Genomic DNA, 25,510 nt, shown 5'->3' on the forward strand with positions numbered 1-25,510 from the left:
TGAATGCACAGAGATACCGTGATGAGATCTTGAGGCCCACTGTTGTGCCATTCATCCACGACCATCACCTCATGTTGCAGCATGATAATGCATGGCCCCATGTTGCAAGGATCTGTACACAATTCCTGGAAGCTGAAAACATCCCAGTTTTTGCATGGCCAGCATACTCACCGGACATGTCAGCCATTGAGCATGTTTGGGATGCTCTGGATCGGCGTATACGACAGCATGTTACAGGTCATGCCAATATATGCAGCAACTTTGCACAGCCATTGAAGAGGAGTAAATCAACATTCCACAGGCTCCAATCAACAACCTGATCAACAACCCCTCCCCCCCCCCTTTCCCACGATCTCCCCAGTACAGCAAAACTGCACATTTTAGAGTGCCCTTTTTTTGTGGCCAGCCTAAGGCACACCTTTGCAATAAACATGCTGTCTAATGGGTATCTTAATATGCCACACCGGTGAGGTGGATGGATTATCTCGGCAAAGGAGAACACAGATTTAGACAGATTTGTGAATATTTGAGAGAAATAGGCCTTTTGTGTACATAGAAAAAGTCTTAGATCTTTGAGTTCAGCTCATGAAAAATGGGGGCAAAAACAAAAGTGTTCCTTTTATAATTTTGTTCAGTGTATGTATATATATGTATATATATATATATATATATATATATATATATATATATATATATTATCATATAAATAAAGAATGCATTATAAACTCACTTTGTATAAATGTGAAATATTGTTTGCAATGTACTTATTTATTTTATTTCTATTTAAAATATGAATCAATGATTATTATTTAATTTAATTGAAATGTGATTCCTCATTAGACTCCCCATTCTGTGTGCAGTGAAAGTTGTCCTCCTGGATATAGGAAAGCGCAAAGGAGATTAGAGCCCAGATGCTGTTATGATTGCATTGCCTGTTCAGAAGGAGAGGTAGCTAATAGTACTGGTAAGTTTAACTAAGAATAAGGTTTAAACTTTATTTTACCCAGTACTCAACAACACTTGTATACATTAAGATTCCAGATACCAGCTCTCTGGGTTTTCAAAATATTTCTTACTTTATTATATCAAAAGAAATCCAGGTCAACGTTTCAATTATCGTACAGAACTTTTATAAGGTCACACAGCTTGTCCTGATGAAAGTTCTGTAAGAGAACTGAAATGTTCACCTTGAGTTCTTTTGATAATAAAGCAATTTTTTTTCGAAAACCCAGGGTTGAATATATATATATATATATATATATATATATATATATATACAAAAAATACAGAATCCAGCGCACTCGCTTATTAACTAAAGAGTGATTTCAAATCTTAGAGATTGTAATAGTTTTATTTAAAAACACCTCACCTAGGCAAAAAATGATGGGGGTTTAGTTACATTGTATGATTATACATTGCATAAGCCTGCCAACTACGTCAAAGTACCCCATATTCGGCAGGTCCTATCCTAATAGCAGCCTAATGCTTGCTCTTATGAGATTAATCCACTTACTTGGGAAATACTTCCTTACTGGGACTCTCTGCAAGTCAAGGCTAAATAGGGTCCTGGAAGGAGGCACCTGTAACAGGGAGGGGTGCAAAACTAAGGAGTTGGCCTGGGACTCCCAAATATATAAAATAAACCTTGACTTGCAGAGAGTCCCAGGAAGGATGTATTTCCCAAGTAAGTGGATTAATCTCATAAGAGCAAGCATTAGGCTGCTAGTAGGATAGGACCTGCCGAATATGGGGTACTTTGACATAGTTGGCAGGCTTATGCAATGTATGATCATATAATGTAACTAAACCCCCATCATTTTTTGCCTAGGTGAGGTGTTTTTAAATAAAACTATTACAATCTCTAAGATTTGAAATCACTGTTTAGTTAATAAGCGAGTGCGCTGGATTCTGTATTTTGTATATTTTGGCCCCAGCAGCACCCTATAATATATGCATGTTCAGGTGAGTGGAGCCCTCTTTGTTTCTTATATATATGTAACATATACAACAATAAAACAGAAAAAAACGCACTCATGGGGCTTAGAAAATTAGACTTTTATTTTACATTATCCAATAAAAAAGTCAATGTTTTAGCTCTCACTGAGAGCTTTTATTAGGACAATGAACCTTTATTGCGTTTTTTCTGTTTTTTTCTATACTTTTTTCCGGATCAGCACCGGGCATTACTACAGATCACCAAGAGTGCAATATACATATATACATGCATATACACAGTTGTAATCAGAAAATATTCTACCCCACTTGAAAATCAGGTTTATTAAATGCAGTTGAAATAGCTTTACACAACAAATGTTTCAAGTGGGTTCGCCATATTTAATAGTGATGGCTTAAAAATGCCCAACATTTTGGCCTCCATAGACAAAAATGAACAGCACCTGACTGACCAAGATGGAGTGAACACAACTTAACCCCTTAAGACCGCAGCCAAATGTACAAGTTGTGATCCAAAAAAACGTAAACAAAACCTGGCATTTGCGCTATATGTCTGTCCAACCATAATTCACCTCTTTCATATTAAATGCACCCCCCATTATTATATATCATTTTATTCAGGGGAAACGGGGCTTTCGTTTAACATCAAATATTTAGGTATGGAACATAATTTAATATGAAAAAAATATTTAAAAAATGGGAGAAAATAAGAATTTTTTAAATTTTTTTAGTTCTACGTGACATTCTAACTGTGAATGTCATAATACTGTTTGCTTTTACTGCAATACAATACACATATTTGTATTCAGCGATGTCTCGCGTGTAAAACAGTACCCCCTATGTACAGGTTTTATGGTGTTTTGGGAAGTTACAGGGTCAAATATAGCGTGTTACATATTTCAGTTTTTTTACATTGAAATTCGCCAGATTGGTTACGTTGCCTTTGAGACCATATGGTAGCCCAGAAATAAGAATTACCCCCATGATGGCATACCATTTGCAAAAGTAGACAACCTAAGGTATTGCAAATTGAGTATGTCCAGTCTTTTTTAGTAGCCACTTGGTCACAAACACTGGCCAAAGTTAGTGTTAATATTTGAAAATGCAAAAAACTAATTTGAACGCAAATTTTGGCCAGTGTTTGTGACTAAGTGGCTACTAAAAAAACTGAACATACCCTATTTGCAATACCCTGGGTTGTCTACTATTGCAAATGGTATGCCATCATGGGGATAATTTTCATTCCTGGGCTACCATACGGTCTCAAAGGCAACCTGGCGAATTTTAATGTGAAAAAACTGAAACGCAAACCTTATATTTGACTCTGTAACTTTTGAAAACACCATAAAACCTGTACATGAGGGGTACTGTTATACTCAGGAGACTTCGCTGAACACAAATATTAGTGTTTCAAAACAGTAAAACGTATCACAACAATTATATCGTCAGTGTAAGTGCCATTTGTGTGTGAAAAATGCAAAAAATGTCACTGTCACTGACGATATCGTCGTTGTAATATATTTTACTGTTTTGAAACACTAATATTTGTGTTCAGCGAAGTCTTCCGAGTAAAACAGTACCCCCCATGTACAGGTTTCATGGTGTCTTGGAAAGTTACAGAGTTAAATATAGTGCTAGACAATGTAATTCCCTGAACTTTTGGCCTGGGTTGGCAGGCAGGTCCTGCAAATTGTAATTAATTAAATGACCTAATTATGTAAAATTATTACATAAATATATGCGTAGAATTATTATATATATATATGTGTGTATATATATATGTGTGTATATATATGTATATAATTTTTTTTAATTATTTTTATTTATATATAGGTATATACATAGTGATATATACGTATATACTTATGTATATAGATATATATATTATTTCGTTCTACATGTATTTTGATATCAATATATATATTAATTTTAAAATACAGTTAGAACGAAATTACGCATGTTTATATATTTTTTATCTATTTTTTTTTCATTATTTTTTTATTATTTTTTATTTATTTTTTTAACGTATTTATATATTTATTTATTTTTTATTATATATAAATATATATATATAATGAAAATTATATATATATATTTAATCAATATCATTGTACGTGTATTTTGATATTAATATATATATATAATTATGTATATATTAATATTAAAATACACGTAGACAGTGTATGCATATTTATGTGTATGTGTGTATATGTGTGTATATATATATATACTTAGATCATATATATAATAAATATATATATGATCTAAGTATATATAATTTATTTTTACACTGTTTTAACATTTTTTTTTCAGACAGCAGGGGGAGTACCTGTCATTACAGGCACTCCCCCTGCTGGCTATGCCGTCCATGTGATCGCGGGGTCCTCGCAAGGACCTCGCGATCACATGGCCCTGGGCGGCTGAAGAGGACGCAGGGGGACTCCCTGGGCTCCCAGGTAAGTCCCCCATACCGCGATCGCCGGCGTGGGATCGCCGGCGACCGGGTAAGTACATAAGATCGCAGGACGTACTATGCCGTCCTGCGGCTTTTAGAGCCACCAAAATAAGGACGGCATAGTACGTCCTGCGGTCTTAAGGGGTTAAAATTGAAGTGTTTGGATTTGCACAAACAGAGAGAACTTTTAAAGCATATTTTTTATTTATTACTTTGTTCATTGTTTTGCATATATTTTAAATGTATTAAATCTACAATGCATTAAAAATAATGACTCCTTCAAATACTTTCAGGAACACTGCTGACACCATAACAACTACATTGATATGCAACCACAGGGCTGATCCTAGGGGTAGAAAAATTGTTAGCGCTCCCATGTGGGCGTGGTCATCTTACTAACTCCTCTCCTTTGCAAATGTCCAGACATGCATGTTTCTTTAGCAACGACTCCATCTCTCCATCTAAAAGCCCCACAATTTTACTTAATTTTTTGATCCCATTCAGCCTCCCAGTACCTGGGGTACATTGTGGGGCTGTAATCCTGCAGTTCCTCACTTCTCCTGCTCGCTGTTTAATATGCCGGGGCAGGAATGACATCATATTCTGTCTCACAGCATCACAGAGGGCATGTAAGGGAGGAGCAAGATCAGCGCACCCCACCACTGCCGGCTGCCTGCCTCCCTCCCCCCCAGCATATATCAGCAGAGTAGGCACCATCAGGTAAGCAGGTGTCTACTCTGCCTTACTGAATGAGTGCTGCATCAGGGTGCCCTAAGTGGACAGTCGGCCACCTCCTGGAGTCCTGGACTCCCTGTGACAGGGATCCCATGACCTTTGGGCGCCGGGGAGTGGTGCACCCTGTGCACCTGCCCAGGATCGACTTTTTGCTACCATTTTGTAAAGCTCATCCACAGTAATTCTAAGCCTACTCTAGTGATAAGGGAGATTCTTCAAGGGTCTGAAAAGACCCTGCTTAAGTCTCCCATCATGCTCCTCTGCTCAGTTATCAGGTCTGGGCTTTGCCAGCTGCCAGCACCAATCACAGTTTCAAGAGCTGCTACATGAGAGGAAGATCTCATTTTCATGCTGCAATCACACAGTACAGAGTGCTCAAAGAGTACTGTGTAGCTGGACAATCACGCTGCTAATTCCTCTGAGATTGAATTATGGGCTGGATTAGGAATTGGATTAAAGGTAGATTTATTGGTAGGATTGTGGTTAGGCTAATAGATCAGATTATGGTTTAGATTATGGGTAAAATTAGTAATTGTTGGATTAAGGGTAGGATTATTGGTAGGATTAGGGGCAAAGTCTGAGAATTTCCCAAAATAAAACACGTATAAAAAAACACAAACAATTAAATATTTTGACCAAGGTTCATGATAAAATGGTTAAATGAAAAGTGCAAAAAAATAAATGTTCTTAGTCAGATAGCCTGGGGGTTACACCTTCTACAAAAATGTATACATTTTGTTAAGAACAACTCCCCCAACATGCAAACAATTAGGCCACTAGTACCCTATGTGGAGATTACTGGACATTAGAGTGGCCAGGCTTAAAGGGACACTCCAGGCACCCAGACCACTTCTGCTCATTGGAGTGGTCTGGGTGCCAACTCCCACTACCCTTAACCCTGCAAGTGTAATTATTGCAGTTTTTTTTAAACTGCAATAATTACCTTGCAGGGTTAAGTCCTCCCCTAGTGGCTGTCTATTAGACAGCCACTAGAGGACACTTCCTGCTCTATAGCACAGGTTCTGTGTGAGGACCTCCAGCGTCGCTCTATTCCCCATAGGGAAGCATTGAAATTCATTTTCAATGCTTTCCTATGGGGTGCGCCGCGCATGCGCATTAGGTCTCCTCGGCCGGCGGGCGAGATCAGTCTCGCCCACCGGCCAGCGTAAGCAGAAGGGGGAGCGGCGGGGGAGGAGGAAACAGCGACGTGGGACCTGTCGCTGCCTCTGGTAAGTCACTGAAGGGGTTTTCACCCCTTCAGCAACTGGAGATTGGGGGGTGGGAGGGAAAGGGACCCTCCAGTGCCAGGAAAACGGATTGTTTTTCTGGCACTGGAGTTTCCCTTTAACATATAAGATAAGTATAAAATACAGTCTATAGAGAGATAAGATTAAGCAGAAACAAGCCAACGTGAAAGATTGGGGAATATTGGATAAATGAGTAAAACAGAGCCAAGGTCAAGGAATACATATATTAGGATAATCATAATACACAAAGCCAAGTCAATACCAGAAAAACACACTAATAGGGGGGCACACTATTTCTCAGGCAACTGAGACTATGACAGAGCAAGTAAGTAAGGTCAAAAGGGCTATAAATAGGCCCAGGTTGCACTTCATTGGTACAGTATTTATAAAATATTTATTTTATAAGTTCTAAATGTTAATTGAAATCCTAGTTATATTAGTCATATTAACAATAAGGACTAATTAATAAATCTATTTTGAGTTAATTATGTTTAGTTGCACTTTGTAACGGATCACCTGGCACCACGACTGGGTACCTCCGTTGAAGGATGCTCCTAGCGCTTCCTGAGGACTCCAAGCACTGCAGCAGACACCACAACCACCGAACCGGAGAAGCATACGAATGCTCTCAAGCATATGAATGCTGTAAACAGCTGAACAGGAAAAGCATTCAATCAGCTTACTCTCCTGGCAATCAGCATACAATCCAATTCCCCCAATAACGAGACGACACTTCGTTTTGAGGTCAAAGCAGAACTGACTGTACTGGCACATACAGCCTCTTTTATTCATAATCCACAAACATAGTACTGCCCACAGGGTTTTGAAATACAACCAATCAATCCGTACAATACACACAGACAATCCCACACAAAATCCTCCCCTCTGCCTGTGATATGATTACTGAACACAATGGTTAATATAATTATCACAGGCAGAGAAATACAGTATTATAAAACATATCACAGGGACCCCAAAACATGCAATAACTCCATAAAAGAAGATACAGTTTAATGCAGATTACGCAGAACATATACAGGCTATATGAAAAATAATTACTGTATAATGTGTCCCCTGTTGTATAGTTTAAAACTGTCAGGATCGGGACAGGGATCCAACACGCAGAGTACAAACAGGTACAGGATACGTATACCGGACCTTAGAATGGCCAGACTAACGTACGGAGAATATAGAGAATAGTCAAAGACAAGCCGAGGTCGAGGGAACGAGAAGACAGGTAAACGAGGAACAAGCCGGGTCAAGGGTAACAGAGATAAACAGAGTAAGTCAAACAAGCCGGGTCAGAACCAAAGGGATAACAGAAATACAAGAGCACTGTGTGACTAGGCAGACTAGAACCACGACAGGGCAAAGAGCAAATGGGAGAAGCAAGTTTAAATACCCTGGCTCGGAAGGATAGACACGCCTCCGACGAGTCCTGATTAGTCTCTGAAGGATTGAGTGACAGGTCGTTCTGGGTTGGCGTCATGACGTCGGTTTCCGGACGTCATGCTAGAAAAGGAAGTGAGTCCCTCGCGGCCGGCGTTTACGTGACCGGATGGACCGCGAGGAACAGAGGAAACAGCCCGTCCGGACGGATGGACGTCTAAGTCTCTACCTCTCTCGGAGGTAGAGACTTCAGGTACCCTGACAGTACCCCCCCTCTCAGATACGCCCACCGGGCGGAAGGAACCGGGACGAGATGGGAAGCGGGAGTGAAACGCCCTGCGGAGACGAGGAGCATGAACATCCTCCTGAGGTACCCAACTCCTCTCCTCAGGACCATATCCCTTCCAATCGACCAGATATTGTACTCTCCCCCGGGAGATTCGAGAATCGATAATAGAGTTAACCTCATACTCCTCCTGACCCTCCACCTGAACAGAGCGAGGAGAGGATGATGTGGAGGAAAATCTGTTACAGACTAGTGGTTTCAACAATGAAACATGAAATGAGTTAGGGATGCGTAAGGCAGTTGGAAGAGCTAGACGATACGCAACTGGGTTAATGCGAGTTAGCACCCTGTAAGGTCCAATATAACGAGGAGCGAACTTCATGGAAGGCACTTTTAAACGGATGTTTCTTGTACTCAACCATACTCTATCACCCGGAACAAACACCGGAGCCGCCCTTCTACGTTTATCAGCGTGTTTCTTAACCAGCATAGAATTGTGCAGAAGAATCTGTCGAGTCTGATCCCACAACTTCCTCAAATTGGCAACATGAACATCAACCGACGGCACCCCCTGGGAAGAAGAAGCCGAAGGGAGAATAGATGGATGAAAGCCATAATTCATGAAGAAGGGGCTTGAACGAGTAGAATCACAAACGAGATTGTTGTGTGCAAACTCCGCCCAAGGAATCAAACCAACCCAATCGTCCTGGTGTTCGGAAACAAAACAACGTAAATATTGTTCAATCTTTTGGTTGGTGCGTTCAGCAGCTCCGTTAGACTGAGGATGATAGGCAGAAGAGAAATTCAATTTGATACCCAGTTGAGAGCAGAAGGACCTCCAAAAACGGGAAACAAATTGGGAACCTCTGTCAGATACAATTTGGGAGGGTATCCCATGTAATCGAAAAATCTCCCTTGCGAATATTTCCGCCAATTCGGGAGAAGACGGGAGTTTAGGCAGAGGAACGAAGTGAGCCATCTTGGTGAATCTGTCAACCACGGTGAGGATAACAGTCTGTTTTTTAGAGATAGGCAAATCGACAATAAAGTCCATAGCCAAACAGGACCATGGCTTCTCTGGAACCTCTAAGGGGTGCAGAAATCCACAGGGAAGGGTATGAGGTTGCTTGGTCTTAGTACAAACCTCACATGCACCGATGAAATCTTTAATATCCTTCCGTAAATCAGGCCACCAGAAGTCCTTAGAGATCAAAGCACATGTCTTGCGAATACCAGGATGTCCAGCCACCTTGCTGTTGTGGAAACATTGCAACAGTTCCAGTTGTAGAGCAGGAGGAACGAAACGTCGACCTTCAGGAGTCTGTTTAGGAGCTAGATGTTGCAGTTTAATGATCTCGGCAAGTAACGGAGAGTGAATCCTGAGATTCGTGTTGGCGATAATATTGCATTTCGGAACTATAGAGGAAAGAACCGGTTCAGATATAGTAGAAGGTTCATATTGGCGAGACAAAGCATCGGCTTTGGAGTTCTTAGAACCAGGTCTATAAGTAAGCACATAATTGAAGTGGGTCAGGAATAAGGACCAACGAGCTTGTCTGGCGGACAGTCGCTTAGCTTCCCCAATATAAGACAAGTTCTTGTGATCCGTTAAAATAGTAACAGGATGTAAGGTCCCCTCCAATAAATGTCTCCACTCCTTTAAGGCCATAATGACCGCTAAGAGTTCCCTGTCATATTGAGTTTGGTCATATTGGTAATAGGTGCAGTAATAGAAGAGTATCCCTTAATGAAGCGCCTATAATAATTGGAGAAACCAATAAACCTCTGAATAGCCTTGAGTCCCTTAGGCAAAGGACACTCTAAAATGGACTGGAGTTTGTCAGGATCCATTTTAAAGCCTTCCCCAGAAATCACGTATCCAAGAAAGTCTATCTGAGACTGGTCAAAGCTACATTTCTCCAATTTACAGTATAAGCCATGTTGCAGGAGTTTGTGTAATACCTTTCTGACCTGTCTGTGGTGGGTCTCAACCTCTCTAGAGTGTATCAGTATGTCATCCAGGTATACAATAACACAATCATGTTGAAATTCCCTAAGAACCTCATTAATCAAATCCTGAAATACAGCAGGTGCGTTACAAAGACCAAAAGGCATGACCGTGTATTCATAATGCCCATAACGGGTATTGAACGCTGTCATCCACTCGTGTCCTTGCTGGATTCTCACCAAGTTATATGCCCCTCTGAGGTCCAACTTGGTGAAAATTTTAGAGCCTTTCAGACGATCAAACAGCTCGGTAATCAAGGGAATAGGATAGGCATTTCTGATGGTTATCTTATTCAAACCTCGGTAATCAATGCAAGGTCTTAGTGAACCATCCTTCTTTTTAACAAAAAAAAAACCAGCCCCGGCAGGAGAAGAAGATCTCCTAATGAATCCCTTGTCTAGATTCTCCCGAATATACTCCTCTAGAACTGAATTCTCCTTAGTGGATAGGGGGTATACATTGCCCCTCGGAGGCATGGTACCAGGTAGTAAGTTAATTTTACAATCAAAGGTCCTGTGTGGAGGTAGAGTATCAGCATTCTTTTTGTCGAATACTGCTTTTAAGTCTAGGTACAGGGGCGGTATCTGTATCTCTGTAGACTGGGTAGAACTACCTGGTGTGTTAATTACACCCAATGGAGAAACCCTCCGTAAACAATTCTCCTGGCAACCCTGGCCCCATGAGAGTATCTCCCCTAACTCCCAATCAATAACAGGGTTATGTCTTTTTAACCATGGGTAACCCAGGACTATGGGAACAGAAGGAGATGAAATAAGCATAAGCGATAAGTTTTCCTCGTGTAAGATGCCAACAGTTAAGCTAACTGGGATGGTCTCACGAGAGATAACAGGCTCAAGTAAAGGTCTACCATCTATGGCCTCAACGGCCAAGGGTGTATCCCTTAACTGGGATGGGATAGTGTGTTTAGTAGCAAAGGCTTGATCGATAAAATTCTCAGCAGCACCGGAATCTATCAAAGCCATGGTCCTTAGTACTCCCCTTTCCCAAGTTAAAGAAACTGGTAGCAGAAGCCTGTGATCCTTATAATTATGCGTAGAGGACAAAATAGAAACACCCAAGGCCTGTCCTCTAGAGAAACTTAGGTGCGAGCGTTTCCCGAATGATTAGGACAATTCAGGCGTAGGTGACCTCTGACTCCACAATACATGCATAATCCCTCCCTTCTCCTGTACTGCCTCTCCTCCTCTGAGAGGCGAGTATTGCCTATCTGCATAGGTTCAGGACATAGTGAGGTAGTGGAATCAGGGCTTTGAAATGCGGGAGCTAATTTAAATGAAGGTCTAAGGTTCCTCTCTCGAGTGTTCTGTCTCTCTCTTAAACGCTCATCAATACGAGAAATGAATGAAATTAAATCCTCCAAATTTTCAGGAAGCTCTCTAGTAGCAACCTCGTCGAGGATTACATCTGATAGCCCATTCAAAAATACATCTATATATGCCTGCTCGTTCCACTTAACTTCTGCCGCCAAAGACCTGAACTCTAGTGCATAATCCACAAGAGTTTGGTTCTCTTGTCTCAGGCGCAACAGTAATCTAGCTGCATTGACCTTTCTACCAGGAGGGTCAAAAGTTCTTCTAAAGGCAGCTACAAAGGCATTATAATTATATACCAAAGGGTTATCATTCTCCCATAATGGGTTGGCCCATCTCAGAGCTTTCTCAATGAGTAAGGTGATAATAAATCCAACCTTCGCCCTATCTGTAGGATAGGAGCGAGGTTGCAAATCAAAGTGGATACTGATCTGGTTAAGGAAACCACGACACTTCTCAGGTGAGCCACCATAACGTACTGGTGGTGTAATACGGGAAGAGGCACCTACAGTGGCTACCTCTAGGCCTGAGCTCACAGGAGAAATAGAAGTAGTACGCGTCTCCTCTGGCGGGTTATTAGCATGAGACAATAACGCCTGTAGTGCTAGCGCCATCTGATCCATTCTGTGCTCCATGGCTTCGAACCTAGGATCAGAAGGACCAAGCTGACTGTTTGTACTTGCAGGATCCATTGGCCCTGTCGTAATGTCAGGATCGGGACAGGGATCCAACACGCAGAGTACAAACAGGTACAGGATACGTATACCGGACCTTAGAATGGCCGGACTAACGTACGGAGAATATAGAGAATAGTCAAAGACAAGCCGAGGTCGAGGGAACGAGAAGACAGGTAAACGAGGAACAAGCCGGGTCAAGGGTAACAGAGATAAACAGAGTAAGTCAAACAAGCCGGGTCAGAACCAAAGGGATAACAGAAATTCAAGAGCACTGTGTGACTAGGCAGACTAGAACCACGACAGGGCAAAGAGCAAATGGGAGAAGCAAGTTTAAATACCCTGGCTCGGAAGGATAGACACGCCTCCGACGAGTCCTGATTAGTCTCTGAAGGATTGAGTGACAGGTCGTTCCGGGTTGGCGTCATGACGTCGGTTTCCGGACGTCATGCTAGAAAAGGAAGTGAGTCCCTCGCGGCCAGCGTTTACGTGACCGGATGGACCGCGAGGAACAGAGGAAACAGCCCGTCCGGACGGATGGACGTCTAAGTCTCTATGGACGTCTAAGGTAGAGACTTCAGGTACCCTGACAAAAACTACTGCACGATGTCTTTGTGCACCAAATACCGGCAAGATGGCACCGTGTAGAAAAGTCCAAACAGTGTCTGTGAGTTAAATGGCCGCCATCCATTGTTCTCACCATGTGCCTCTGATACATGCAGGGCCGGTGCAAGGATTCTTGCCGCCCTAGGCAAGAATACATTTGGACGCCCCCCTTATGAACGCAGCTACATTCCCTCAAAGGCTTATTCACTAAACTCTGAATTACACTAAAGAGACATTTAGGGAAAGAGGCGCACTGAGTAGATATTAAAGGGAAACTATAGTGCCAGGAAAATAAACTTGTTATCCTGGCACTATAGCTTCCCCCTCCATCAAGCGCATCTCCCCTTGTGGTGCAGCAGGGGTTAAAACACCTCCTGTCACTTACCTGGGTCCAGCAGTCTTTTGTGCTGGCTTGGTTCCGCCTTCGCTCCTCATTGGCCACGCTTGCAGTGGTATTTCCGTGACTGGACGTCCCCGTGCATAGCCACTAGAGGAGTTAACCCTGAACGGTAATTATTGAAGTTTCTTAAAAATTGAAATAATTACCTTTGCAGTGTCACTTACACAATTTCACTAATACACACTCTCTCACTGGCATACACACTTACACATTCTAACTAACTTACACACTCTAACACATACACATTCTCACTTACCTACACAGTGCCACTTGCACACTCTCACTAACACACACAGTGTCACCTACATACTCTCACCTGTACACACTCTCACTGGCATACACATTGTCAGTTACACACTCTAACACCACTCAGTGTCACTTGTACACTCTCCCTAACACATACTCACTAACAGTGTCACTTGCACGTTCTCACTAACACACACACCCAGAGTCACTTGCACACTCTCCCTAACACACACACACACACACATAGAGTCACTTGCACACTCTCCTTAACACACACACAGAGTCACTTGCACACTCTCCTTAAAACACACACACACACACAGAATCACTTGCACACTCTCCTTAACACACACACACAGAATCACTTGCACACTCTCCTTAACACACACAGAGTCACTTGCACACTCTCCTTAACACACACACACACAAAGTCACTTGCACACTCTCCTTAACACACACACACACACACAGAGTCACTTGCACACTCTCCTTAACACACACACACAGTCACTTGCACACTCTCCTTAACACACACACACACACAGTCACTTGCACACTCTCCTTAACACACACACAGTCACTTGCACACTCTCCTTAACACACACACAGTCACTTGCACACTCTCCTTAACACACACACAGTCACTTGCACACTCTCCTTAACACACACACAGTCACTTGCACACTCTCCTTAACACACACACAGTCACTTGCACACTCTCCTTAACACACACACACACACACACAGAGAGAGAGTAACTTGCACACTCTCCTTAACACACACACAGTCACTTGCACACTCTCCCTAACACACACACAGTCACTTGCACACTCTCCTTAACACACAATGTAACTTACACACTCTTTAACACACATACTGTCACTCAAACACAAACTTTACATAAAGTCACACTTTATTTACACACACAAACAAACCAATTTACACACTCCCCCATTTACAAACATGCACACAATAAGCAATCCCCCTTAACCATGCCATACCTGGGTACTGTGAAGAGAAGAGGTCCAGGCTGCAGGATCCAGGATGTTGCTCTTTCTCCTGGGGGAGCAGGAGAGCCATGCACTGTGAGCACAGCCTGCTTCCTGCTCCCTTCACAGTGCTTCCGGTGTTCACAGGCTCCCCCTGCCTGCAGGAAGCACAGTGCTCTGCTCGGGGGATGGGGTTACAGCAAATCCCACTGTCCGAGAAGGTAATCGGCTGCAGAGGGAGCCCAGCAGGTGAGTGGCTGCGCTGGGGGGTGGCTAAGGAGCCGCTCACCCAGCACAGCATTCCCAGACAGCTACAGCAGGGCAGCCCACCGGGAAACCTCTCGGTTTGCGCCCCCTAGAGGCCGGCGCCCCAGGCGAATGCCTTATTCGCCTTAATGGTAGCGCCGGCCCTGGATACATGAAATTGTGGCCACCCAGTAACTCCACAGTATGTCCCCAGATGGTTCTTTTTTTTTTATTCTTTATTTTGGTCACTCAGCATGTGAAAAAGCATCAATACAATATGTGGGCTATCGCCCTTAAAGTTCACATACAATAATAATAGTGTTGTTAATAGCTGGAACATGGTGCCACGCTGAGTGAGTTTTTTTTTTTTTTGTGTGTGAGAAACATAGTAGTCAACGGCATAACATTGCAAACATAGCAAAAGTATTGCCCCCTGGGCATAAGTATAAGGTATATTCAGAAGTTGGGCTGTCAAGTATTAGCTTAAGTGCTCCAGGTAGTGGGGGTGGCCCCCAGGGATTCACATTAGTAGGTAAACTGAACCGGAATACCAGAGCCAGCGTTATAATTAAATTCTCCGTCTAATATCCGAGCTTAGTGCGGGCCCTTTTGTGTGTGGCTCAGCTAGAAAAGAGGGAGTCTATAAATGGGGTGGTACAGTGGCCCATTCTAGCTGGGCTGGGTACGGCAGGGAAAAAAAACAAAATTGTGAGAACATAAACAGCGTGCTATCATAGTTATCATTAAGCAAAATAACGAATATAACGTAGTAAGTATAGTCACTGAGTGTGGCGGCGGGATCAATAGCATCCTACGGGATGGAGAATCGTCCTTTCTGTGTAACTCCCTCAGGTTGTATTGCCTGCTGGTGTGGCGCGCCGGGACGATATGGGTACAAATTCCGGTACTGTGGTGGGGTCTAGCCGGGTCAGGCTGGTCATTGATAAGTTTTGCAGGGCGGTCAGGCCCAGCCGGGCCAAGTGGGTGTCAAGTTCCTGCGGGTTCTTTGCCCGGTATGCAGTCCCTTGGAAGGTGAAAGTGATGAGTCGCGGTGCACCCCAGCAGTACTGGATATTGTTGGTTCTCAGGTGTTGTAGGTTCGGTTGAAACGATTTGCGCCAACTTAGTGTGCTCCTTGTAAGGTCAGGAAACGATGTTAACTGAGAGTTCTCAAATAATAGAGGGGTTTTCCCCCTGGTCGCAGCCAAGACTGTGGTCTTGTCTTGGTGGGTTTGAAATTTCAGAATGAGGTCAGCCGTGGCGGTTGGCGGTGCGTTTGCCGGTTTGGGCAGGCGGAACAGGCTGTCTATCTTCACAGTTTTAGCTTGTTTAGGCTGCAATAGCGTTGCCAAAAGGTGCCTTACGTAGTGTGGGAGGTCGGCAAGCCCAATGTCATCGGGCACCCCTCTGAGCTTTAGGTTGTATCTCCGCCTGTGTTCCTCCAAGGCTTCCACTTTTTCTGCTGGGTCGAGTTGTTGTTTGCGGAGGTCTGACAGGCTCAGTTCCAGAGTAGCTAGTCGTGCCTCTTGTGCGTTTGCGGTGGTCTCTAGAGAGGTAAGCCTTGTGTTGGCCTTTTCCATAGCCTCTTTAAAGGTTACCCGGTCGGCAGCTAAGTCCTGCCTGAGTTCTGTGAACAGTTTGGTGAACAGGGCTGCGGTGACCGGTTCCCCTGCTGGGGGTGTTTTGGTTGTGTGTCCGGTGGACTGGGCTGCCACTGCACCTGCTCCCAGGTCCGGATAGAAATCCTCTGAGGAGTCGGAGTACTCAGCTTCCCCCAGCGCCATTTTCTCCCACGCGGCCTTCTGCGAGTTCCGCAGGAGTTCGCCGATATCATGGCTGAAAGGAGGTTTGTCTGGCCTCGGTTTTTTGTTTTTCTTGTCCATCTGTACTTCTCCTACCCGTGGGCTAGATTTGGGAGAGGTAGGTGCCCGATCTCCGCCGGTAAATCGGGTATTTTGCCTGCGTTGGTACAGAGCTGTGTACAATGCGTCTTTGCTGGTCTGCAGCTAGCTCCACCCCATCCCCCAGATGGTTCTTAAAGGGCCAGCAGCAGCATAATAAAATACAATATGCCCAAATCAGTTCCTAGAAGGACAATACATCCCAGGGCCATAGTCGCAGGGCAGGAGGCTGGCAAACAGGCCCCTCCAAAAACCAGTGGCGAGGTCACTTTCGCTACATATCTCCCCGTTGGGGGGTAGACTAACCAGGTACCTGACCTTCTGTAGGTCGGTGCCTGAGTTAGTCTGACAACCCACCCACAACAGTAAAGTACAAGAGCAGCCCACCCACAACAAACAGTTACTGCACCTGGGTATTCCTCTGAGGTCACTGGGTAACACGCTGTGGGGGCTTGGGGGGCAGAGGCCAACTGCGCTCTGCCCCGATGCCAGCGCTTCTGCTGGGGCAACTGAGTTAGGCCTTGGCTGGGGAGGGGAAATAGTACTTACCCCCTCCTCCTGGTGTCCCTGCGAGGGTAGTTGGGGATCTGGACAGGCTGTCCAGCATCCCTGTAGGTCGGGTGCAGAGACCACGGTCCCATTTGCACCTTCTGGGAGATTAGTGTCTCCCCTTTGTGGGGTAAGTTGCCACTGGGGAGGAAGACCGATTGTCTTCTCTCCCTGGAACTCACTCTGCTGCTGGGGAGGAAGGATGGTACCTTCGGCTCCCTGGGGGCCACACTGCCGCTGGGGAGAGAGACCGGTTGTCTCCTCTCCCTGGAACTCACACTGCCGCTGGGGAGGAAGGACAGCACCTTCGGCTCCTTGGAACTCACACTGCCGCTGGGGGAGGAAGGACGGCACCTTCGGCTCCCTGGAACTCACACTGCCGCTGGGGAGGAAGGACGACACCATTGGCTCCCTGGGACTCACACTGCCGCTGGGGAGGAAGGACCACATCTTCGGCTCCCTGGAACTCACACTGCCGCTGGGGAGGAAGGACGGCACCTTCAGCTCCCTGGAACTCACACTGCCGCTGGGGAGGAAGGACGACATCTTCGGCTCCCTGGGATTCACGCTGCCGCTGGGGAGGAAGGACAGCACCTTCGGCTCCTTGGAACTCACACTGCCGCTGGGGGGGGAAGGACGGCACCTTCGGCTCCCTGGAACTCACACTGCCACTGGGGAGGAAGGACGACACCTTTGGATCCCTGGGACTCACACTGCCGCTGGGGAGGAAGGACAACATCTTCGGCTCCCTGGGATTCACGCTGCCGCTGGGGAGGAAGGACGACACCTTCAGCTCCCTGGAACTCACACTGTCGCTGGAGATCTGGGTTGGATGCCCAGCATCTCTGTATGGCCGGTAGAGAGACCTTGGTCCCATCTCTACCTGCAATCTGGAGGTCATCCCAGGACCAGTCAATGAGGTCTGGTTCTGCTTGTCGGGTAGGTTTGGGGCTGCACGAAGCTGAGCAGGTGTCCTGCTCCAGCTCCCACTCCCTTGTTACCAGGTGGGTCATGTCTTTGCTCACCTCGCGTTTGTCAGCCCAGACATACATGCCCATGCGGTAGTCGTAGATGTCCCAAAACCTAGACCCCTTTGTGCTGCCAAGATCAATGTCGTCCTTCAAGGCATCCCATAATAAACCCGGGCCATCATAATCATCCCCCTCCGGTAAGTCGTGCTCGTCCGTCCAGGGGGTAAGTTGAACGGTATGCCACCAGAGGGCCTGGTATGTGTTGTCTAGCCAGATCTCTCGCCATATCAGGGTCTCTAGTCTTGTCACCCACTCATCCAGGGGCTGCTCTCCCAATAGATACATCCGCATCGCCACACGCTTCTGTAGCCGCTGCTCATCACTGGGGAGACTCTCACCTCGCCGCATCTTCCAGGGCATCATACCAGAGTTCCTTTCTGTCTGCATCCCTGTAGTCCGCGGCTGCCTCCTCCTCCTCATCATGGAACGCTGTCCGAAAACTAGCCGATTCCATCCTGCTGTAGCCAGGGGCGCTGTACGGATACTAGCGTTGCCCTCAGTTTGTAACTCCAAACGTTACCAGTGTCTCCAAGCTGCTTCTTCTCGCACTAGGATGCCATCCCACCACTTGCCACCAATGTAACGGATCACCTGGCATCCCGACTGGGTACCTCCGTTGAAGGATGCTCCTAGCGCTTCCTGAGGACTCCAAACACTGCAGCAGACACCACAACCACCGAACCGGAGAAGCATACGAACGCTCTCAAGCATATGAATGCTGTAAACAGCTGAACAGGAAAAGCATTCAATCAGCTTACACTCCTGGCAATCAGCATACAATCCAATTCCCCCAATAACGAGACGACACTTCGTTTTGAGGTCAAAGCAGAACTGACTGTACCAGCACATACAGCCTCTTTTATTCATAATCCACAAACATAGTACTGCCCACAGGGTTTTGAAATACAACCAATCAATCCGTACAATACACACAGACACTCCCACACAAAATCCTCCCCTCTGCCTGTGATATGATTACTGAACACACTGGTTAATATAATTATCACAGGCAGAGAAATACAGTATTATAAAACATATCACAGGGACCCCAAAACATGCAATAACCCCATAAAAGAAGATACAGTTTAATGCAGATTATGCAGAACATATACAGGCTATATGAAAAATAATTACTGTATAATGTGTCCCCTGTTGTATAGTTTAAAACTACTGCACGATGTCTTTATGCACCAAATACCGGCGAGATGGCACCATGTAGAAAAGTCCAAACAGTGTCTGTGAGTTAAAATGGCCACCATCCATTGTTCTCACCATGTGCTTCATCCATTGTTCTCACCATGTGCCTCTGATACATGAAATGGTGGCCACCCAGTAACTCCACAGTATGTCCCCAGATGGTTCTTAAAGGGCCAGCAGCAGCATAATAAAATACAATATGCACAAATCAGTTCCTAGAAGGGCAATACATCCCAGGGCCATAGTCGCAGGGCAGGAGGCTGGCAAACAGGCCCCTCCAAAAACCAGTGGCGAGGTCACTTTCGCAACATATCTCCCCTTTGGGGGGTAGACTAACCAGGTACCTGACCTTCTGTAGGTCGGTGCCTGAGTTAGTCTGACAACCCACCCACAACGGTAAAGTACAAGAGCAGCCCACCCACAACAAACAGTTACTGCACCTGGGTATTCCTCTGAGGTCACTGGGTAACACGCTGTGGGGGCTTGGGGGGCAGAGGCCAACTGCGCTCTGCCCCGATGCCAGCGCTTCTGCTGGGGCAACTGAGTTAGGCCTTGGCTGGGGAGGGGAAATAGTACTTACCCCCTCCTCCTGGTGTCCCTGCGAGGGTAGTTGGGGATCTGGACAGGCTGTCCAGCATCCCTGTAGGTCGGGTGCAGAGACCACGGTCCCATTTGCACCTTCTGGGAGATTAGTGTCTCCCCTTTGTGGGGTAAGTTGCCACTGGGGAGGAAGACCGATTGTCTTCTCTCCCTGGAACTCACTCTGCTGCTGGGGAGGAAGGATGGTACCTTCGGCTCCCTGGGGGCCACACTGCCGCTGGGGAGAGAGACCGGTTGTCTCCTCTCCCTGGAACTCACACTGCCGCTGGGGAGGAAGGACAGCACCTTCGGCTCCTTGGAACTCACACTGCCGCTGGGGGGGGAAGGACGGCACCTTCGGCTCCCTGGAACTCACACTGCCGCTGGGGAGGAAGGACCACATCTTCGGCTCCCTGGAACTCACACTGCCGCTGGGGAGGAAGGACGGCACCTTCAGCTCCCTGGAACTCACACTGCCGCTGGGGAGGAAGGACGACATCTTCGGCTCCCTGGGATTCACGCTGACGCTGGGGAGGAAGGACAGCACCTTCGGCTCCTTGGAACTCACACTGCCGCTGGGGGGGGGAAGGACGGCACCTTCGGCTCCCTGGAACTCACACTGCCGCTGGGGAGGAAGGACGACACCTTTGGCTCCCTGGGACTCACACTGCCGCTGGGGAGGAAGGACAACATCTTCGGCTCCCTGGGATTCACGCTGCCGCTGGGGAGGAAGGACGACACCTTCAGCTCCCTGGAACTCACACTGTCGCTGGAGATCTGGGTTGGATGCCCAGCATCTCTGTATGGCCGGTAGAGAGACCTTGGTCCCATCTCTACCTGCAATCTGGAGGTCATCCCAGGACCAGTCAATGAGGTCTGGTTCTGCTTGTCGGGTAGGTTTGGGGCTGCACGAAGCTGAGCAGGTGTCCTGCTCCAGCTCCCACTCCCTTGTTACCAGGTGGGTCATGTCTTTGCTCACCTCGCGTTTGTCAGCCCAGACATACATGCCCATGCGGTAGTCGTAGATGTCCCAAAACCTAGACCCCTTTGTGCTGCCAAGATCAATGTCGTCCTTCAAGGCATCCCATAATAAACCCGGGCCATCATAATCATCCCCCTCCGGTAAGTCGTGCTCGTCCGTCCAGGGGGTAAGTTGAACGGTATGCCACCAGAGGGCCTGGTATGTGTTGTCTAGCCAGATCTCTCGCCATATCAGGGTCTCTAGTCTTGTCACCCACTCATCCAGGGGCTGCTCTCCCAATAGATACATCCGCATCGCCACACGCTTCTGTAGCCGCTGCTCATCACTGGGGAGACTCTCACCTCGCCGCATCTTCCAGGGCATCATACCAGAGTTCCTTTCTGTCTGCATCCCTGTAGTCCGCGGCTGCCTCCTCCTCCTCATCATGGAACGCTGTCCGAAAACTAGCCGATTCCATCCTGCTGTAGCCAGGGGCGCTGTACGGATACTAGCGTTGCCCTCAGTTTGTAACTCCAAACGTTACCAGTGTCTCCAAGCTGCTTCTTCTCGCACTAGGATGCCATCCCACCACTTGCCACCAATGTAACGGATCACCTGGCATCCCGACTGGGTACCTCCGTTGAAGGATGCTCCTAGCGCTTCCTGAGGACTCCAAACACTGCAGCAGACACCACAACCACCGAACCGGAGAAGCATACGAACGCTCTCAAGCATATGAATGCTGTAAACAGCTGAACAGGAAAAGCATTCAATCAGCTTACACTCCTGGCAATCAGCATACAATCCAATTCCCCCAATAACGAGACAACACTTCGTTTTGAGGTCAAAGCAGAACTGACTGTACCGGCACATACAGCCTCTTTTATTCATAATCCACAAACATAGTACTGCCCACAGGGTTTTGAAATACAACCAATCAATCCGTACAATACACACAGACACTCCCACACAAAATCCTCCCCTCTGCCTGTGATATGATTACTGAACACACTGGTTAATATAATTATCACAGGCAGAGAAATACAGTATTATAAAACATATCACAGGGACCCCAAAACATGCAATAACCCCATAAAAGAAGATACAGTTTAATGCAGATTATGCAGAACATATACAGGCTATATGAAAAATAATTACTGTATAATGTGTCCCCTGTTGTATAGTTTAAAACTACTGCACGATGTCTTTATGCACCAAATACCGGCGAGATGGCACCATGTAGAAAAGTCCAAACAGTGTCTGTGAGTTAAAATGGCCACCATCCATTGTTCTCACCATGTGCTTCATCCATTGTTCTCACCATGTGCCTCTGATACATGAAATGGTGGCCACCCAGTAACTCCACAGTATGTCCCCAGATGGTTCTTAAAGGGCCAGCAGCAGCATAATAAAATACAATATGCACAAATCAGTTCCTAGAAGGGCAATACATCCCAGGGCCATAGTCGCAGGGCAGGAGGCTGGCAAACAGGCCCCTCCAAAAACCAGTGGCGTGGTCACTTTCGCCACACACTTGTTGGATAGAATTTTTTTAAAGAAACACTGTAGCCACCAGAACTACTGCAGCTTTATGTATTGTAAATGCTGCCTTTTCAGAGAACACCCCTAGTGGCTATCATTCCTGGGTTAGGTCCTTCAATGTTTTATGGCCCTACATTCAGTGACTCCACACTGTGCATGATAACACTGAAGCTCGCCATAAAAATATATTTATTCAATTAATCTCTATGAGGAGATGCTGATTAGTGCAGTTTTGCATTTTACTGCGCATGTGCACAAGTCTGCCAATGCTTTCTTATGAGAAAGTGCTTGATTGATTACGATCATTACTACTTGTGATCTTAGCCAAGGATGCCAGGCCAGCAGTGCTGTGGGGAGAAAAGGTAAGTAAATCTCACCTCTTCTTTCACTCAGAGGGAGGCCTGGAACCTATAGCATGTTTGTAATCCTAATGCTACTGAAATTCCCATGAGAGTAGAGTGAAGATCACTACTGACAAAGATCTCCGATGATGTGTCGGTGAGGCTCAAATTGGTGACTGCAGCGGGGTGGCCACCTTTCGGATCCCGAACACGAGGTCGCGGCCATTTTAAAATCCACAAACACTAAGCGGTGTTCGACAACAAACTCATGGAACTCAAAACTGACACTATTTGGCACGAACACCGCTGAAGCCGCCGACCTCCCTTCTCCTTATATCCATGAGTTATATATTTTAAATGTGTGCAATTCGTTTCGTTCCGAATGCAAATTCGGCCGAATTTCGGAAATTCGGATGCTTCCGAATGTCAGAAGTGCCGAATTTCCGAAGTGCCGAATTTCGGAATGCCGAACCGAACCGAATTGCTGAATTGCCAAAGTGGCGAAATTCGGAATGCCGAACTGAATCAAATTGCTGAAGTGCTGAATTGCCTAATTTCCGAATTTCGGACGTGCCGAAGTGCTTCGGATTTCTGAAAAGTGGCAAAACAGGAGAGGTTGGGGTTAGGGGTTGGGGTAGGGTTAGGGTAGGGTTAGTGGTTGGGGTAGAGGCAGGGTTAGGGGTAGGGTTGAGGTTAGGGGTAGGGTTAAGGGTTGGGGTAGGGTTAGGGGTTGGGGTAGGGGTAGGGTAACCCTAACCCTATTCCTAATCCTACCCCTAACCCTATCCCTAACCCTTCCTCTAACCCTACCCTGACCCTACCCCTAACCATACCGCTAACCTAAACTTACCCCTACCCTTACCCTACCTCTAACTCTACCCCTAACCCTACTGTAACCCTACCCCTAACCCTACCCCTAACTCTACCTCTAACTCTAACCCTAAACCAACCCTAACCCTACCCTATCCCTAACCCTACACTTACCTGAAGTCCCAAAGTTCTGAAGTCCCAAAGTTCCGAAGTCCCGAATTTCAGAATGCCCAACCAAACTGAATATTTTTCCCATGCACATCCCTAATATATTTTTCCTAATTCTATAGTGTTCCTTTGAATGTAAAACTGTGGAAAAATTTATTGTTTTGTTTTTGATTATTTTTTTAAATTTCTTAATATTTTATTCATATTTAATATTGTAATACCTATTCAGATAGAGTATCAGAAGAAAGCTTTATTTATACATTTAAAAAGTGATATATAATATGTATTGGTGTACTTAAGCAGAAAGGGTGAAATTGTGGTAGAATGAACGCATGATCAAAGTGCCCAAAAAGGCCTTGGTCACAAATGTGTCACATCTCAAAAGAACTTTGGCCCTTAAGGGGATAAAAAAATACAACAGTACTGATTATGTGTTTGTTTTATTTTAGATATGGAAAACTGTATGAAGTGTGCTGTTGACCAGTGGTCCAACTACGAAAGAACTAAATGTATTTCCAAATCCATAGATTTTCTTTCATATGGTGATGCGTTGGGTATTACTTTGTCATGTATAGCCATCCTCTTATCATTTGCCACTGTGGGAGTGCTGATCATTTTTATTGCCAATAGGGAGACAGCTATTGTGAAAGCAAATAACAGGACCATGAGTTACATAATCCTTTTTTCCCTCACAGTGTCATTTCTTTCTTCTTTACTATTCATTGGGCGCCCACTGGCCATAACATGCTTGATGCGGCAAGCCTCCTTTGGAATAACTTTTACAACTGCAATATCTGCAGTTTTAGCTAAAACTATAATTGTTGTTATTGCATTCAGTGCTACAAAACCTGGCAGTAAAGCACGAAAATGGGTTGGATCAAACATTCATAACTACATAGTATGCGTCTGTACACTGGGGGAAGCTATTATATGTTTTGCATGTTTTATTCACTCCCCACCGTTTCCTGAAATTGAAACCAATGAAAATTCTCAGAAAATGGTATTGCAGTGCAATGAAGGAATGGCATTTTATTTTGTTGTTGGATATATGGGAATGCTGGCATTTCTAAGCTTTATTGTTGCATTTCTAGCACGCAATTTACCAAATAGTTTTAATGAAGCAACGCATATAACGTTCAGTATGTTAATTTTCTGCAGTGTTTGGCTATCCTTCATTCCAGCATATTTGAGTACTAAGGGAAAAAATATTGTTGCTGTTGAAATATTTACTATACTAGCTTCAAGTGCTGCATTGCTTTACATGTTCATGCCGAAATGCTACGTTATCATAATCAGGCCAGATCTAAACAACAAAGGACATTTGATTGGCAAGAATGTTTATCCTACTATACAATAGTATATGTACATTACAATAGTAACATGTTTTCATTCTACAACATGTTCTCTACTTTTAAAGCATGTCTCTATTAAATATTGATAACCACTTTCCTGAGAGCAGTAAACTGTTCGGAACACGCTTTCTGTAGTTACAATATTTTAAAAATGGATAAGGAATGGATACAAAACTCCTACTATGTTAGGAATAAGCAATCACAATCAGCAACAGCAGCAGTAATGTGTAGACACTTATGAGTTTATGAGTCAGTGGTTTCCTAAATGCAGTATGCAACTGCTGAACTTGCTAATGTAAATATACTTTCTATTGATGCTATTATTGTACATTTGCATGTAATTTTTTTTAGCAATAAATGCACCTTAAGAAATCAAAGAATTGATTGTCATCTTTCTGTTTAATTTGTTTAAACATACTTTTTTAAGGCTATACATGTATGCATGCTAAATAAAATAGATTTTTCAATTTGCCACCTGTATCAATGTGCTATTTAAACTTGTTTGAGCCCTCTC

The 25,510-nt window shown here is 45.2% G+C and overlaps 1 protein-coding gene across 1 annotated transcript in view; it reads left to right on the forward strand.

Annotated features, from left to right (window-relative positions):
• LOC134576890 (vomeronasal type-2 receptor 26-like) overlaps nucleotides 1–25,203 on the forward strand; it is a 36,069-nt gene extending 10,866 nt beyond the window's left edge. Inside the window, exons 3-4 of the mRNA XM_063435569.1 lie at nucleotides 841–964; nucleotides 24,094–25,203. Of these exons, the coding sequence (XP_063291639.1) occupies nucleotides 841–964; nucleotides 24,094–25,001 (1,032 nt within the window). The 3' untranslated portion in view covers nucleotides 25,002–25,203. The remainder of the gene's footprint in view (nucleotides 1–840; nucleotides 965–24,093) is intronic.
• The last annotated feature ends 307 nt before the right edge of the window (nucleotides 25,204–25,510 follow it).

Source organism: Pelobates fuscus, chromosome 11, assembly GCF_036172605.1.
Source record: "Pelobates fuscus isolate aPelFus1 chromosome 11, aPelFus1.pri, whole genome shotgun sequence".
Lineage (NCBI taxonomy): Eukaryota > Metazoa > Chordata > Amphibia > Anura > Pelobatidae > Pelobates > Pelobates fuscus.